The 12,275-nt window shown below is 32.9% G+C and overlaps 2 protein-coding genes across 2 annotated transcripts; both read left to right on the top strand.

Moving 5' to 3' along the window:
* The first annotated feature begins 219 nt into the window (after positions 1–219).
* LOC131607078 (large ribosomal subunit protein eL38z/eL38y) lies at positions 220–1,254 on the top strand. The gene is made up of 3 exons (XM_058879120.1): positions 220–385; positions 714–897; positions 1,061–1,254. Exons 1-3 carry the CDS (start codon positions 254–256, stop codon positions 1,081–1,083), a joined length of 339 nt encoding a protein of 112 aa, XP_058735103.1. The 5' UTR covers positions 220–253; the 3' UTR covers positions 1,084–1,254.
* A 6,723-nt stretch (positions 1,255–7,977) lies between these two features.
* Positions 7,978–11,779, top strand: LOC131602074 (uncharacterized). The gene is made up of 4 exons (XM_058874073.1): positions 7,978–9,533; positions 9,841–10,143; positions 10,261–10,352; positions 10,671–11,779. The coding sequence occupies exons 1-4, from the start codon at positions 8,607–8,609 to the stop codon at positions 11,539–11,541; spliced, it is 2,193 nt and encodes a 730-aa protein (XP_058730056.1). The 5' UTR covers positions 7,978–8,606; the 3' UTR covers positions 11,542–11,779.
* Positions 11,780–12,275: the final 496 nt, after the last annotated feature.

Genomic DNA, 12,275 nt, shown 5'->3' with positions numbered 1-12,275 from the left:
ACTTTGTAGACAAATCAACTTCGACAAAAAGACCTCTAATACACAAAAATTTCTCTATTTCTCTTAACTCACACTAGAGGACCGGACAACTTCAAAACAAAATGAGCACAAAAAATAAAAATTTCAAACTTATTTATTTATTTATACTAGTATGTAAAATGTAGGGGGTAGGGAATAATTATTGGGAGTATAGGGTAATATTTAGTATAAATATTTGCACCCAAACTAAACCCATGGTAAATCGGCCCAATATATGAGGAAAAGGATATTAGTGTCTTTTCCAAAGCTAGGGTTTAGTTTAGTTTATGATTCCCAACTTCTCCACTTTCTTCTCAGCGTGCCGACTGTGATTACTGGGGAGGAAATCGCAGCAAAACAAACAATGGTAATTTCACTATCTCCATTCATTTTAGCGTGCGTGTGTATATCTCTATCGATTTTCAGTTTTCTACATGAAATCAGAAATCCTAGATCTTTTAGTTTTCAGCTTTTATGAATTTTATGTATCCAATGATATAATAAAGTTTGATGTTCATATGAACCATGAAATTGAAACAATAAAGTTTAGTATATTTTGATATGAGTTAGTGATATAAAAAAATGTGATTTAGGGGTTTTGATTATTAGGTTTCTTCTGTTTTCTGATTTTGAATTTCTAGGTTATGATTTGAATAATAGTTCATTTCAGTAACTTTTTTATGTTTGAAATGTAGCCTAAGCAAATCAATGAGATTAAAGACTTTCTCCTCACTGCTCGGAGGAAGGATGCGCGCTCCGTGAAAATCAAGAGGAGCAAAGATGTGGTCAAATTCAAGGTTCGTTGCTCCAAGTATCTTTACACTCTTTGTGTGTTTGATACCGAGAAAGCTGATAAGTTGAAGCAATCACTTCCTCCAGGTTAGTTGTTGAGAATTGTGTCTGCCATTTCATTTTCTTGAATCTCAATTGGGTTTTATGTTAATTTTTCTCTCATATTTGGGAACAACTTATGAATGGATAAGCAAGATGTGGGAATTTGAGTTTATGTCATCCTACTAATATTTAAGACTCACTTTTGCAGGTTTGAATGTGCAAGACCTATAATTCTATCCAACTTAATGTGTTCTTGAAGATCAAGTTTTGTTATGGAATAGTGATTTCTAAATATATTTTTTGTCTTTTTGTTTTGTTGTTGAATACCTGCTTATGATTTTCATTATGAATGATCCAACTCTGTTTTATTGTCTTAATGCAGTTTTACCATCATTTATTCAATCTGTTAATCCTCTAATCATTTATTTGTTGCGGTTATTCGTTAAATTCAATCAACTTAAAACTTTTAGGAGTAAAATTTAAGCCCTGTCAGACTGCTATCAGCAATTTCTTCTCTTAGTCAGCAGAAAAGCTTTGCTCAATTACAAAGGGCAATCCACACCTGAAAAAAAATGTTTGGTGTATGGCATGTCATTAGTTGTTTGGTTGTGTGGCTAAAACTAGTAACTATTAGTTACAATGAGCCCCATAAACATGAAAAATCTTTTGTGTGATTACCATTTTTTCTCCTTAATTCAAAGTATCATTCTTCTTTCTCAGCAACATAATAACCATCTATTTCTTTCTGGTTCTGTCTTATATAGTAATGTTTCTCTAAACCAATGGTCATGAAGTTTCTTTCCCTGTTTTCAAGTGCTAAATTCTCTACTTTGTGTACTCATGCTAGTTTACAAGGCTTGGTTCCTCAAACTGTCACTCTTTATGAAAAAAATATTGTAGGAATTACACTGCTAATTTTCCTTTCTCTTGATTCTGCTTCATTATTTCTTGCACCAACCAACTTTTATTATTGAGTATAATTGAGCTTTGTTTTTTTCACCAACAATAGCCACTTCTATTATTAGTGTATTTTGTTTCCATGTGTTAACAAATTTTGTGGTCTATAATAACTCAGATTTTGAATTTCTGCACACGACCCTTCTAGGAAAGTGTTGTATTATCGTATGATAGGTGACTTCACGGATGAATGTGATTGGTCGCTTGTGTTTGTTGACAATACCATGCTTTTGTTGCCAAATAATGACGTATGTTCACCTTCAACAAGATTGTCACGAATTAATTCTTGTTTTTAATGACATTATTATTAACAAACACTCGGCTCAATTTCAAAGTATTTTAGTAATTTAACATAGGATAATTTAACATGCCACATCCCCACATATTTTAGTAATTTCTAAATCTTCTATTGACAAATTTGAGTCAAAATGTGGGATTGAAATTTTCGGTAGTTTATTATCAATTTTCAGTAACTTATCAAATTTTTGGTAGTGGATTTTAAAATTGTTGGTATTACATCATATTGTTTGTTAAAATTTTTGATATCTTCGAATTAATATCATTATTTTGAAAAAAGTTCATGTCGTATCGAAAATTCCAATCGGTTGTGATTGCACCGACTATTTTATGCGGTCTAGAGTGAATCTAAAGTTGTATAAATAGTGGTCTCGCGTTGTTAAGACAAACATCTTACAATGCTTTAATTTTTGTTTTAGGCAAAAGTGACTTCAAAAGGGTGAAACCTTGTGTAGAGTTTCAAATTTCAAATGACACCGCATGTCTCGCCGTCTTCAGATTCAAGTTGAATGATTTATTGTTCGACACCAAGAATAGAAAGGTGGGTAAGACCAAGTTTCATGCAGACTAGATTGATACTGATGGGAAGGTGAAATACAACCTTATTGAGTTGAAGACCGATGAAGATTTGAAGGTCATACGATGAACATTTCACCATAGGCTAACTAAGACACCAATCGAGTTTGATGCGGCAATTTCAAGATCTGCCGACAACATAATCAATTTCATCTAGTAGTGTTTAGGTTTTGTTATTTATTATTATTAATTTATGTTAGTTGTAATAAGTTAAGTTACACTCATCTTCCAAATATGCAATCGACAACGTATTATGTAATAAAAAGTACAGTGCTAAATAATTTGAGTCACAAAATATACAAATAATTCAAATGTAAAATCAAATAGCTAAATAGACCCCTCATGGACTATGTGTGCTACCTGCAATAATTAGGTAAAAATTTCACCATGTGGGTTTACCAAACTCATGAGGTTATCCATAATAATAACGATCATCTGCATGCGCTGCTTGTTGGTCCTTTTTGTTAAATTTTGTGAAAAAAACGTTACCTTCCACATACGTGGTATGACATCAAGGCAATTGTTAAAAAATTGAGCAAACATATGTATTATAAATGCCTGGTAAGGTTTCTTATTCTTTTGTTTCTGATTCATGAGTTTCTATCATATGTGTTCATCATCTTCTTCAAGAAAATCATCTTCAAAATTCATCTTCTTGCTTTTGCTGCCTTTTTATAGGGTTTCTTCTTTATTTTCTTTTACATTCATTTTCTACAAAATTTCTCTTCAATGTCAAACAACCAAAGCTTTGAGACAGTTGGATCTGTAGTAGAAACTAGAGGAGTGAGTGTTTTTGCCAAGAGAAATGTGTTCTTCGTACGATGAATGATAAGAGCCGTGTGAACTTTAGAAAAAAGTTTTGGGGTTTTAGAAATTACAGAAATCACATGGAAAATGGTTGTAATTTATTCAAGTGGTTAGGTGATGAAATTGTTGATGAAAGGGATTTGAAGATTGAAAGGCAAAAGAAAAAAAATTTCAAATTAAATAATGAGGTTGTCTACACAATAGGATGGTTGAAATGTCAATGGTGGTTGAGATTTTGAGTTTATGGTTGAATCTTGTAGTTTTAACAATGTATTTTAAATAGGATTAATTTATTGGTAGTGTTGGTTTAATTCCATGATCTTATAACGTGATTTTTGTATTTGTCATGAGAAATCCATGTAATAGTTTTGTTGGTTCAATAATTTTTGTTGATCTAAACAATTTTTGTTTAGTTATACTCTGCCATTAACTTTGATAAAAAAATACTAGTATAAAACATTGACATAGAGGCTAATGTGAAACCTTTAATATAGTTAAAGGTCTAAATTAAAACATATAAGATAGTTAAGAGATTACTTTAAAATGTGAAATCATGAATACATTTAGGGGGACTAATTTGAAACTATTTTACCACCTTTGTCATCAATCATACCATAATTTCACATAATTTGAGACTGTGTTACCACTTTTGTAATTAATGAGACCTAAATTTCATATCAACATGGCATTAAACATAGTTAACGCATTAAAACAAATTGTTGTTACATAAGGTGACATTACACCAAAATGAAATTACTACAAACATAAGGTGTCATTAAATCATAAAGTTGTTACATGAGGTGTTTAAAGACACTACTACAAACATTATTACAAACATAAATGATAAAAATAGTTATGATTGGCTTAAAATTGATTTGTCCCTTTTTGAAGTCTTCTTTTCTTCTTTGAAATTGATTGAGTTGAAGAGAATGATGGTGTTGCCTGACTTGGGTGTGCAGAGTCACTTGGTGTTGCTTGATTTGGGGTGCTAGTGCTGCCTGACTTGGGGGTGTAGAGTCACTTGGTGCTATATGACTTGTGTTAGACTGACTAGCTTCTTATGTAATTCAGTTAACATAGAGAAATCATTAAAATAAAAAAATCATGAAAACAAAAAAACATACATTTTGTCAATCACTTATGAATGTGTAAGTCTTGCATAACCCGACACCTCATAGATAAGTTGTATATTTTTTCCTAACCACTTGGAAGTAAGGAACCTAACCTTATAGGCCATATTATATGTATGCTTGTCAACTATTTTTATCAATTGACAAGTCTTTTCTAATAGTATTTTTGCACATTAAGCCTCATATGGACAACCTTCTTTGCATATCATTCTCATTCTCTTGTTATCATTTTTCTTAAATTTCATATTCATGTCTGAATGTATATCATATATTCTCATTCCCTCTTTAAAATTCTCCTCTGTAGAAAAATATGTTCCTACTTCCCAATCGTAATCCTCCATTATTTTAAGAAGCATGAAGGTTTGAAAAACACCCTTTGAAATACTTTCATCTTCACTGTCATACTCATTAGATAACTCGTCACTATTATATTCTTCAATGTTACTCATTCGTCTAAAATTTTCCTTTGACACATGATCTACATTCACACCATCATGCAAACCACTCTTTTCACCACTACATTTAGACTACATAGTTTGCTTACTTGGTTTCCCAACCTTGTATCTCCCTTTCCCTTTCCCTTTACCTTTTCATTTCCCCTTTCCTTTGCCTTTTCCTTTTCCTTTCCCTTTAGATTTACCTTTTGCTTTTCCCTTTTTTCCTTGATCCTCACCAATTACCTCTTCTGATACTTCTTCATGATCAATTGAAATATCCTCAACAATACCAATATCATCCTCTAAATATTTAAAGTTAAGTTCTAAAGCACTGTATTCACTAGCACCATCAATTTCCTAGTTGCAATCAAGTCTCATATCTTCCTGTTGGCTGTTATCAAGTCATTCATCTTCTTGCCAGTTGTAATCAATTCCCTCATCTTCTTACTGGTTGCAATCAAGTTCATCATCTACTCCTTTGTTCAACTTAGTGGTCACATCCATAGTAAAATCTTCTTCTATTGTAGTGGTCCCTCCCTTAGTAAAATGTTCTACTGCTTTAGTGACCCTTTCTTCATTAAAGGCTTCATTCAACTTGTCTTTTTATGCATTTTTCAACTCATCCACCTTGTATTTTTCTAAACTACTCGTTTCATCTAATTCAGTGGCCCATTCCTCAATTTTGTGCTTTTGCACATCGTGCCCTACCTCACAGTTGTCCCAATACAACACATAGTTCTTCTTTTTCATTGACTCCTACAAAATTATATTCAAGTGAGTACTGACTCTTCAACTATAAATGCACATTCTCATTAATCACTGTATTGGTTTTCATCCTCTTTGTTCCCATATCATCTTTCGATAGAACAATATTATAAATGTCCATTACATCATAATACCACAGGCTCTCCACTTTTGGATAGAGCTATCAAAATCGACTAGCCCATATCGACCGACCCGCTAGGCCCGAAAAATCATAGGGCTTGAACCTTAAAATTAGAGCCCATATTTTTAGGGTTTTTTCAGCCCAACCCTGAAAAGCCCACTACCCATTAGGGCTAGCCCATATGGGTCGTGGGTAACCCATTAGGCCCGCATAATTATACTTTTAAGAAATATATATTTATATTTATTATATTGTCTTACTCCAAATAGCACATTGACTTTTCTCACCTCACTTAATTTTAACTCTATTCTATTCAATCTTTCTATTTTAAATATTATGCATTAACATAATCACATTTTTTTCATCGTATTATATTAGTTTTTCTCTTATGTTAAATATTCAAGTATTATTTTATACAATTTAGATATATATTAATTTTAGAAACACATTATAGCATTTATAAGAGATAATATAGTATTTAAAAATTTATTATGTTTAAAATAATATAATTTTTAATTTTATTTATAATAAATGTTATGGAACTTTTATTTTTCAAATAAAAAAACCCATTTAGGGCCGGGTAGCCCGAAGCCCATCTAGGGCCGGCCTCGGGTAGTAAATCTCTAGCCCATATTACACAGGAACTTTTTGGTCAAACCCTAAAAAATCCAAGACCCGCTAGGGCCGGCCCGTTTTGGGTCGGATAGCCCTTTTTGACAGCTCTACTTTTGGGTACTCTAAATCTTTTAAATCACTAAACACTTCAAAATAACTCCAAAAGTTATAATTACATTGTCAAACCTCCTCTAACCCCTTGTAACCTAATTTATTAAATTGAGTAAAATCGCCCCTATGATGCACAATACACTCAAATCTCTTATCGATGACCTATTTGAGTTAAATAATGTAGAAAAAATAAATGAGTAAGATGCATAAACCAAAAAGGTAAGATTTTTAACTGTTAGAGACGATAGTATACGTACCTTTTGAAGAATGAAAATGAACAATGAAGGTGAGTATTTGTTCCTCTTCAAACGTCTTTTGGAAATTTTCGTGTCTCTTCAAACGTCTGGGTCTTCTAAAAAAGCTAGAGTTTACGGCCTCCTATTCGTTTTCTCTACCTCTCTTATTATTATAAAATATTTTAACTTTGGAAAGACCTAAAATTAGGACTAATTCAGTTTTATTTCATCAATAATAATAATAATAATAATAATAATAATAATAATAATAATAATAATAATAATAATAATAATCTTATTATGTAAGAAATTTAAATTACCTTGCAATTTATTTATAGAATAAAATCATGATTATCAACTTTTATTAAAAAAACTACTCCATGCCATATACATAATTTATTTTAATAATGATTGAGACATTTGATCTTAAATATAAATAAAATAATGAGACTTTTTTATTCCAGCCGACACACCACTACCCTGCACCATTACCCTGCACATGCATGCACCTTTTTCCATTCATTCACACCTATCTAGATCATTGAAAAAAAACACATAATTTTTTTTATTAATCTCCACCTCATAATCCAAAACAAAACAAAAACATCATTAAAAATTCAATAATTATAAACCTCTGCACATATTCTCCTTCAGTATTCACCATACCCTTTTTGATTCAATTTCTCTTCTCATCTTCATTCACTATACTAAGCTCTCCTATTTTCTGTATGTTTCAGGAATGCTACTAAAGAAAGTGTGGGACATGTTTCAGGTTCCACATTTTTGTACCTAATTTAAGTGCATGTGTGTTTAGATGTGTTTTTCAGACACTGACAGCTCTTTTCTTATCAATCATACAATAAGATTAATGCTGCCAGTTATGCCTTACCAATTTTCTTTTATAAATAAATCACATGTTTTTATCATACTTTATTTTTACTTGTGTAAATCATATACTAACATTAAAATGTATCACACACCACACTTGCGTCTCATTAGAAATGTCAATGATTTTATTTGAAGTATCATTGATATGTCAGATGTCTGACACATCTTTTATTAGAAATGTCACTGATACATATATTAGACACTAAACACACGTTCTATCAGAAGTGTCAGTGATATATGTTAGACATCAAACTCATCTTCTAGAGTGAAGATAGATAGATTAAAAGTCTTGTAATGATTGAAGTAGAAGAAACACCAACCTCAAAAACCAATTCCAAAGGAGAAGTACTTTTCCATTTTATAGACTTCACATAATTGTCAATGCATCCATGATTATTATAGTCTAGCTTGTGTTTTTAGAATGGTGAGAAGATTCTCTTTCTCATGTCATAGTTGTACTACAACCCACTAATACAAAAACCTTACTATAAAATAAAATCTCTTTTCATTCTCTGCTTCAAAAACTATTTTTTATACCTCATTCTTGTCATATTAACTGTTCTTATTAGCTACCAAAATTTACAAATTTTTGTTTTCTTTCATAATTTTGATCTCAATCTATAGACAACACATTTATTTCTTCAGTTCAGATTTGGTATTCCATCAGTTTCTTGAAAAAGAAACTAACTTTTTCATTTTTCTTTCTTCAACTGGGTCTTGAGGGAAAAGCTAAAAAAATCATTTTTTTTTTCTTGGAAACCCCATTTGAGTATTAGAAGAGTAATGCATATTGAACCTACCAAAGCAACAAAAAATGGCAAATCTAGTTCCTGGGGTGCTTCTGAAGTTAATGCAGCATATGAACACAGACATAAAAGTTGGTGGTGAACACAGATCATCACTTTTACAGGTTGTGAGTATTGTTCCAGCATTAGCAGGTGGTGATTTGTTTACAAATCAAGGCTTTTATGTTAAGGTTTCTGATTCATCACATGCTACTTATGTTTCACTGCCTGATGAACATGATGATCTAATCCTTAGTGACAAGATTCAATTGGGACAGTTTGTTTTCGTTGATCGGTTAGAGGCTGCTTCGCCTGTTCCGATTCTTCGGGGTGTTAGGCCTGTTCCTGGAAGACATGCTTGTGTTGGGAGTCCTGAGGATATTGTGGCAACTAACTCACTTGGTTTTCTTAGCAATGGTGGTGAGGTTGAGGTTAAGGTTAAGGTTAAGAAGAATGGTGTTTGTTCGAAGTCACCGATGAAAGCTTTGGAGAATCATCAGGAGCTATTGGATAAGAAATCAATGGTTTTTGGTAGATGTAAATCTCAGACAACAAAAGATTCTGTTGTTGATTTTGTGAAGAAGGAAAAGTTAGCTAGATTGAAGTCATTGAATTCGAGGACTACGGTTCCTTCTTCGCCTACTAGTTGCTATTCTTTGCCGAGTAGTTTTGAAAAGTTTTCTAATGGAGTAAAGAATCAAGTGAATATCAATGGAGTGGATAGGCTAATTGGAAAGGTCGGAGTGGTGGAGGCGGGAAAGGGTGTTCGCGGAGTTAGTCCTCTTGGGAAGAGAGTTGCGATGGGAAACTCGATTAGAAATTTGGTTCAAGGAATTGAGCTTGGTGCTAAGGCGCTGCGGAAAAGCTGGGAAGGGAACATGGAAGTTAAGAGTAAAGAGACATCGAAATCAAGGGCTTCTTCTAAGTTTGATTCTAAGCCTGATTTTCGTAGCACAGTTAAGTTTGATTCACAATTTGAGCTTGTTTGGATTGATTTATTTTAACTTATCTGCTAATCAGAGTTTGTGAGCTGTTTAGTAGAGCTTATGTCAATAAGTTTTCAGCTTATATCTATAAGCTTTCTAGAATACCTTATGAAAACAGCTTATAGATTATGTGAAAACAATTTGATTTTATTGTATCTTGTTATAGAAGTAGCCTATACATAAGCACTTTTATGACAAACGTGTTTGCTATAAGTGCTTAATTAAGCTGTTTATCCAAACAATTACGTTTAACAATATTTACTTTATGGTGTTCCAGACTCCTAGGAAAAGTACATCAAGTGAGAAGTTTTCTTCTAAAGATTACGAGAGTAAGACGCAAACACCAACCAAGTCCTCTAAGGAAGAGAACAAAATTCAAAAATCTATAAAGAAAGTTATTGGTGATGGAACTAAGGAAGAACAGGAAAAGTCAAGTAAACCAAGGAACTCTTTTGGAAAGAAATCATCCGAAGCCGGATTTCCTGGAAACTTGGTCAAGGTTTCGATAAACAGTAAAAAAGTGACTGATGCAAGTGTTCAATGGACTTCACTCCCTTCATCTATTGCAAAGCTTGGGAGGGTATATATATCGCCTTATAACTTATTTTTCCGATTTTAGCTTATTTGACTTTTAGCTGAATCATTAGTACTACATTATTTATGAATGTTTTGTTGTTATTTTTTCACATGTTGACAGGAAGTAATGAAGCACAGAGATACAGCACTGATGGCAGCAACAGAAGCTATGCAAGAAGCCGCTGCAGCTGAGAGTTTGCTGCAATGTCTTAGGTATGAATATAACTAATGTGAATAACTTCGGATCTTTGTGTTTCTCAATCTGGTTGAGATTTTGGACTTCCTCGCATAACGAAATAATGTTATTTATACTGATAACAATGATATAATGTTGATAGTTACTATTGATGAAAGATGTGCTTAGCCCTTGTTCGACACGATACTGAGATTGACACGTCTTGACTAGTGATTATTTGAGGAAATAGAAGTAGTTGAACGTAACCGCACATTAGATATAACCATATAAGTTTTACAATCTTCCTCTGCCACTACTCGAGCTATTTGTGACACGGTTTGGTGTATTTCTTGCAGTGTATATGCAGAGTTAAGTAATTCGGCCAAGGAAATTAACCCGCAGCTTACAATCGATCAGTTTTTAACGCTTCACACTAGCCTGAATAGCGCACGGACGATTGCTGATTCCCTTTCTAAAACGATTCCAGAAGGTTCATCTTCATCTTCAGATAACGAAATAATCACGACGGAAGAAGAATTAAAACTCAAATCAGATAGACAAAATCTTGCAGCTTCTTGGGTCCAAACTGCCTTATCCACCAATCTATCATCCTTTACTGTTTATAACCGAGAGCCTCGATCATCTAAGATTCAAGCTTCGAGTACAAGTAATCCTCAAAATCAAAAGAGTGTTCTCGGAAGTAAACCGGTTTTAGTCCTAGAAAACTCAAGAGAAGACGCATCATCAAAAACTCAAGGAAAAAACCGTCCGACAGTAGCTAATTCCAAACAAGCCTTACCAGGAACGCCGCGCAAACAAAGTGACGGATTAGCAAACGGGAAAAAGCAAATAGTCCAACCTCTTCCAGATTGGATCAGAGGAAATGGACTCGACGAGGCAGTTAACTTAGCCGACACGCTGCAACTGCGGTCGCGAGATTGGTTTTTGCTGTTTGTTGAAAAATTCTTGGACAGTGATGGAGACATTGGTTTGTCAAACAATGGTCAAATAGCAGGCATGCTAACTCAACTAAAAAGCGTAAACGATTGGTTGGACGAGATAGGATCAAGCAAAAACGAGGGAGAATCGTGCCAGATACCGGTAGAGACAATTGATAGACTGAGAAAGAAGATATATGAATATCTTCTTACACATGTTGAATCTGCTGCTGCTGCACTTACTTGTGATCCACAATCACAATCATCAGAGATTAAAGGGAAAAAGTGATACATGAAATATGAGTGAGTGCTAATTATTTATATAGGAAAGTAGCAAATGTCAATGTGAGGATTTTGTTTTCTTTTCCTTTTACAAAGCTATTGTTTTATTTCATGATATTTGTATAGTTTTTTATTTTATTTAATAATATATGATATTTATACAAAATTAAACAACTGTATAATATATGAACATTAAATTAAATTACTATTTATTTCATAGAGATCAACAGAAAAAGAAGTTTTCATCTGGTTCATTACTAAATCTGCATAAGAAAACTCGCATATCTCGCATGCTACATCAAAAAAAAAAAATTGATATAAATTATAATTTCTCTTAATCTAATCAATGCATAATGATACTCTAAACTTCCTCATGATCCTCGTTACGGTTAAATATCTTGATTATCTAGAACAAAGTGCAACTTGTTATTGATCCTAAAAGACCAGATGTGGAGTGTATGATTAAGTTTATTGTCTTTATCCCAGTTGTTTTCCTTCAAAAGAAAATTCCAATTTCCCATAAGATTGTAAATACAAGTGGACATGTTCCACTTCTTCAATAGCATATCAAACTCTCTAAAGTACGGGTCTAATACGACCACTTCCAAACCAAGAACTTTTTTGCCTTCCTTTCTATCTAACATCGCCTTCTCTATCTCGGTAAGAAAATCATATTTGATGTCATTACATGGCATTGAGAGACGATTGTTATTTATGTTAAGATCCGTCTTGAACAGATTT

Source organism: Vicia villosa, linkage group LG5 (genome assembly GCF_029867415.1).
Source record: "Vicia villosa cultivar HV-30 ecotype Madison, WI linkage group LG5, Vvil1.0, whole genome shotgun sequence".
In the NCBI taxonomy this organism is placed as follows: Eukaryota; Viridiplantae; Streptophyta; class Magnoliopsida; order Fabales; family Fabaceae; genus Vicia; species Vicia villosa.
The sequence above is the reverse complement of the archived record's forward strand: the minus strand, read 5'-3'. Positions and strand labels throughout refer to the sequence as shown.

Bases quoted from the DNA above. Each gene is read 5' to 3' on its own strand.
- LOC131607078 (XM_058879120.1), top strand. From the start codon at position 254: ATGAGGAAAAGGATATTAGTGTCTTTTCCAAAGCTAGGGTTTAGTTTA. The intron at 386-713 runs GTAATTTCACTA...TTTGAAATGTAG, and splicing joins TCGCAGCAAAACAAACAATG to CCTAAGCAAATCAATGAGAT. The intron at 898-1,060 runs GTTAGTTGTTGA...TCACTTTTGCAG, and splicing joins GAAGCAATCACTTCCTCCAG to GTTTGAATGTGCAAGACCTA.
- LOC131602074 (XM_058874073.1), top strand. From the start codon at position 8,607: ATGGCAAATCTAGTTCCTGGGGTGCTTCTGAAGTTAATGCAGCATATG. The intron at 9,534-9,840 runs GTTAAGTTTGAT...ATGGTGTTCCAG, and splicing joins AGCCTGATTTTCGTAGCACA to ACTCCTAGGAAAAGTACATC. The intron at 10,353-10,670 runs GTATGAATATAA...TATTTCTTGCAG, and splicing joins AGTTTGCTGCAATGTCTTAG to TGTATATGCAGAGTTAAGTA.